The following is a 6000-nucleotide window of genomic DNA, read 5'->3' on the forward strand; positions in this document are numbered from 1 at the left end:
ATGCACATATTTCCAGACTACGAATGAAAAAAATTAAAGAAATTAATGAATGAAAGAATCACGGATGACCTCTTGAAGAAAACACTCAGAGCAGTGTTATAACAATGTCATTCTATAACCCCCTTAGCAATGCATTGCAGGCTTCTCACACAGCCAAGGTGTTCCCATGTCATAAGGAAGACTGTAAGGTTCAAATCTGAAAGCAAGGAAAGGGCAGGAAAAGGGCACTGCTAATCTATACAAAATGTCAGTGTTTGCTGGTTACACAGCAATAGGTTTCGGATTTTTGTAACTTACCTTGTAAGCTTTGGTACATACTCCAATAAATCCGGAGACAGTTTTTCTCTTTCTTCATCCCCCTCTTACAGCGGCAGTTGTAGAGGGACTTCTGTTTGAGAGCCTCGGTTGCATTTTTACATTCGTCTTTTGCCTCTAGTCCTGCGACCTTGCTGAAGTTGCTCTCTTTGCCCGCCACACATTGCCTGAGAGTCCTGTACTTGGTGCTACATCCTTGCTCTTTCAGGCACTGCTCGCTGGCTTTGACACAGTCCAGGCGGTCCCCAGGAGGCATCCCCCTCACCTCGGCACACAGAAAGGCATCTGGAATGGCACAAGAAGTTGGCATTAGATGGCACTGGTAAGACAACGATTTAGAAGTCATACAAAAATGCAAAAATAGCGGCTAAACGATGCAAACCATACCCAAAAGACTTGTAATATGTGTAGGAACAGGCTATGTAGGTTTATAGTGTGACGTAGAAGTCTCCAGTTTGGGCACCAAAACATCAGTTGCACTTATTTTTGTGGTACAGACGTAATATGTGACATTTGCCCCGGATAACACAACGTATCCCAGAATGACTCTGAATATCAGTTTCCATAATCTTCACAGGCAATATTAGTGCAGAATATCACAATATATCTTACCATATCACGCCAGAGAGAACACTGAACAAACTACATCTGTATGTTACACCAATAAATGCATTTATTATTTAGATCAGGGCCACCAACCTGTCAGGCTGCTTCAGCACAGGTGGCTCAGTCAGAGAATGAACCACTGATTGAACCACCTGTGCTGAAGCAGGCGTATCCCAAAAACTTGGGTTATTGGTGGCCCTTGAGGACTGGAGTTGGCCACTCCTGGTTTACATTATGTGTTTCCTGTGTATTCTGCATATCCAAATTAGGGAAGAGCCTAACAGACAATTGTTACACATGTTTCCCTATGAAGGAATCGGCAACCGAAATGTCTCACCTTTCTGACAGAGATATCAACAGCACACACACTCCACCTATTCCAACAGAGACGTACAGCCCATATATGTTACATCTCTTCCCGTTGTAGTATCAAAGATGTATTCCTGTGTGCATCATCAGAGACAGATACTCACCCACTCATACAGAGACATAGAAAGAAACCCATACAATTCACCACTTAATACAGAAATATCACAGGGATGGTTCTCATTCCATACAGCTGGTTAGTTTATAGTACATTTACACCTGTAAAATATATCCCATTACCTCTACGCAAACATCAGGTGCATAAGACTGTTGTAATGCACAAGCATACTCAGACCTAGTGAGGGCAATGTGAGTAGGTGGCATCATGATCCCCAGAGGGTCAGCCACTTCCTTTGGTCCGCGGACTTCCGTGGATCAAAGTAAAAAAGGGTTCATCGCGTTTTGCGGAATTATTATTATTATTACCAATGCACTCTGTGGATTGCGTAACCTGTGGACAGATTTGTAGAATCCAATCCGCGGATGCAGCAAACCGTTGATGGATTTTTAAGAATCCGCCAACGGATCGCTGAATCCGCGGATTGGATTCTACAAATCCAATTGGATGCTTCAATCCAATGGTAAATTTCGATTAATCAGCGCAGATTAAAACTGACTAAATAACACTGCGAAATGGATATTGTGCATGCAATGTATTGTATATAATGTATACCCTGTTCATTTATGTAACTGTATTTTTAACCATGTATTATTTGACATATTATCTATGTCCAGGACATACTTGAAAACGAGAGGTAACTCTCACTGTATTACTTCCTGGTAAAATATTTTATAAATAAATATTAGGGGGAAAATGCGAGAAAATCCGAGAAATGGATTTGGACGGATTCGCCCATCTCTATTCATGACATGATCTAAATGCACAAGGCTGAGGGTTCAGTTTCTGCCCCTTGCTGTACTGTATATTAACTATTAGTGATGTACAGCAAATCAGTTTATTTCCCTAAGATTTCCCTCCTGCAATTGGGTATAATAATCAAATTACTTTTTTGTCCCCTGTTCTCTTCGCATGCTGCCACAGTGGTTAGAGCAGTAGGATTGGTTAGATGCTGTATTCATTATTTGGAATTAAAAGAAACAAAATAAATACAAGATATTATGTCACCACTTCCATCATAAACACATATAATACTCACACCTTAGCACATTAACACTTTAACATGGTCGTATACAGTACTTCTCACCTCTCTTACACAGTAATTGGGAATGTATTCCACACATTATGTTTTAATGATCTCCCACCGAAAGATAATTAGCACATGCTATACATATCTTATCCCTTCAACTAATCTGTTAAATTGTAACTATCACCCCTTTCATCCCACAAAAAAAATCAGGAGCACCTACCACTAGCACTGTCCATACAAACATCTGGGACACATACTGTACTGCAGGTCTAATCAATACCACCTAAGCATCAGAGACATCTAACCCACTGTAACATCAGGATCACATACATTGTATTTATTACTCTGAAACCAGGTACACAAGCTGTCCCACTCTACTGTATATGTCACATATACACACACACACACATATATATATATATATATATATATATATATATATATATATATATATATATATATATATATATATATATTTTCACAGAATCATATCACATTCACATACTGTACAAGGTGTAAAAACAGAAGGCTGCATTTTCGTTACTTGCCTACTGTAATGTTTGAATATTTCATAGCTTTAATTAAAAATCTAACAATGTTTTCGCTTACTGCAACTTTAATTTTGATGCCAAAAAAGATGCAAAAACAGCAGACATGGCATACAGATCCTAAATCTAAATAAAGAGCTGAGATGTGATGTTTGGGTAACACCTAGCAAGTGTGGGGCATCTGAGAAAGAACTGAGAGATCTGCTCATACTGTGCCATACCTGGAGCCAAAAAATTAACATTATATGCCAGCAGCTGCTAGGAAATAGCTGATTTTCAAGGATTGCCTACACTTTGAATTAACACCGTAGATCAAGGGATAAGTTTAAGGTGTAGATCCCTATTTTGTACTGTAACTCTCCATTTATTTCAAGTAGTTCAAGTCTGGTTAAAGTGACTAAGCTTACTTATACTGTACTTCAGTCATGTACTTCCAGCAGCATGTGCCATACTCATAGCACAGACAGTGTGCATCAAATATCACTGTTCAGTCTGCATATACAGTAGGAGTCACATCACTTTACACATCCATAATTCCTTAGTTCACACACGCACACAAATGGAAACATATCCTGTGTGTGTGCATGTACAGTATAGTGTGTGTGTGTGTGTGTTTTGTACAATATATGTATACTATATTCAGTGTACAGTATTTATATATTTAGATATAAATATATAGACAGAGACAACACACACACATTTATTTATCAAATGTTTTACCAAGAAGTAATTCATCCATCGAGAGTTAGAGAGAGAGTGTGTGTGTGTGTGTGTGTGTGTGTGTGTGTGTGTGTGTGTGTGTGTGTGTGTGTGTGTGTGTGTGTGTGTGTGTGTGTGTGTGTGTGTGTGTGTGTGTGTGTGTGTGTGTGTGTGTGTGTGTGTGTGTGTGTGTGTGTGTGTGTGTGTGATCATATGCACACAGAGAGAGGAGGAAGAAAGACAAGTACAGTATACAGATATACAGAGAGTAAAGGGACATGAACAAAAGGCTCCCACTATCCCACACAATGTAAGTTTGTACAAATGTGCATCCCTAGGAAAGATCCCTTATAAGAGCAAACGCGCATTAGCTTCATTTTGCTACCAACATCTTCAGCCTATTCATCAACTCCCCATAACAGTGTAACAATGAAGCAGTAGCAGCAGCAGCCACACTGCCCTCGCTTTGTCTGCAGCTCTTAAACTGGGACATATATGGGATACTATAATAAACACACATGGACAATAACCAAAGAACAGAGGGTTTGTAGCCTACCTATTTAGACTTGCGATTGGAAACATGACCGAGAAATTGTTAAAGCTTCAAAAGGCAAAAAATTAATATATATATAAAAATAAAAACTATTTTTGCCTTTTGAAGTGTGTGTATATGTATGTATGTATGTGTATATGTGTGTATATATATATATATATACATACATACATACATACTGTACACACAGTACACACACACACACCAAAGTGCTGAAGAGTACCTAGAGGATCCTGTACAAAAATAACAAAGGGATAGGCACACCAAAAAAAATTTGTGTGTGCAAATTCTTGGTGTGCCTCTCCCTTTGTTATGTTGACACACACACACACACACACACACACACACACACACACACACACACACACACACACACACACACACACACACACACACACACACCATATGTACCGTGTGTGTCATGTCATATATGTTGCCGTTAGTGCAGGGTGTGAATATACTTGTAAAAGTTTTGCAGATACTTCTCTCTCTAGCTGAGTGATGAGGGATAAAAAAAGAGACCTGTTTCTATACACTAACCCATGCAGAATAAATGTGCCTCTAGGACAGTAACAGCAGAGTTTCCAGCCAGAGATACCTCCCGATGAGCAGCAGCCCCCCAGCCTCTCCCCCAGCACACACACACACACACATCTTTGGCGTTATACTGTATGATGAGACACTTACCCATCAGAGGCAACACGAAGTAAAGACTGGAATAATACATGGTGCTGTACTCGGGTAATTGTCCAGAAAACGCTTAAGTGCCGCCCTCCCCAAAAATCAGATCAGCAGGTAGGTATCCCCAGAGTAACATCCAGACCGTCCAAGTTCACATCCATATAGATAGAAGCCAGATCCAAGTAACACAGGGAGCCCAGTGTGTCAGCACCTTGCAGCCCCTGTACCAGGCACACGGGGGGGGTTTGATGCAGGAGAATGGACTTTCCAGGTACCCAGATCCTGCTGAAATCTCTCTCTACAGAAAAATAACAACCAAACAATGAAAAACCAGAGGTTAGGAGCAGAGAACGAGTCCAGGAGATTCAATTCCAAAGCAGGTTGGCTGCTCTTCCTCCAAAGATCGCTCCAGACTGAAGAGAGGGTGGCAATGCTTATTGCACTTAGAGCAAGCAACACTACCGCCTCCAAGTCAGAAAGAGGGGGAGAGAGAGAAAGAGGGGGGAGAGATAGAGAGAAAGAGAGAGAGTGCTTCTCACCCACAGCCCTGATCTGGAGAGACTGAGACCTGGACACAAGGGAAGAGACTTGGAGGGGGTCAGAGCTTCGGGGTGGTGGTTGGATTAGGGAGAAGAGAGGCTACTCTCTTGCTTTTGTATACTGTAGTCCTGATGTGAAACTGGACGGAGGAGGAGTGGGTGGTGTTGAGAGGAAAGAAGTTGTAAGGGTGGGGGGAGAGGCTGGAAGGAGAGGTGATATTATGGGGGTGGGGGATTTCAGGTTTGGGGAGCATTGGGGAGTGAAAGGGATTAAGTATGCAAACAAAGTAAAATGTAGATTGGGGAGAGGCTCAGAGCATGATATTATTTTTAATATGGGAAGGAATGCATGGATCTGGCACAGGAAAGAGTAAAAAGGACACTTAGATTGTAAGCTCTTTGGGACAGGGACTTCTTTTTCTAATGTTACTTTCATGTCCGAAGCACTTATTCCCATTATGTGTTATATTATTATGTCTTGTATTATTACTGTGACGGGCTATGTACATGGGTGGCGATATATAAATAAAGATATACATACATCA

At 40.8% G+C, this 6000-nt stretch overlaps 1 protein-coding gene across 2 annotated transcripts in view; it reads right to left on the reverse strand.

The window, feature by feature from the left end:
• The window catches only part of GFRA1 (GDNF family receptor alpha 1), a 122528-nt gene extending 116929 nt beyond the window's left edge, over nt 1–5599 (reverse strand). Inside the window, exons 1-2 of one of the 2 annotated variants that reach the window (XM_075611991.1) lie at nt 4923–5599; nt 298–600 (exon numbers count right to left, since the gene is read on the reverse strand). In XM_075611991.1, the coding sequence (XP_075468106.1) occupies nt 298–600; nt 4923–4962 (343 nt within the window). In that variant the 5' untranslated portion in view covers nt 4963–5599. The remainder of the gene's footprint in view (nt 1–297; nt 601–4922) is intronic. The other variant, XM_075611990.1, reaches the window with a different exon arrangement.
• Between the last annotated feature and the right edge of the window lie 401 nt (nt 5600–6000).

This window comes from Ascaphus truei, chromosome 8 (assembly GCF_040206685.1).
Source record: "Ascaphus truei isolate aAscTru1 chromosome 8, aAscTru1.hap1, whole genome shotgun sequence".
In the NCBI taxonomy this organism is placed as follows: Eukaryota; Metazoa; Chordata; class Amphibia; order Anura; family Ascaphidae; genus Ascaphus; species Ascaphus truei.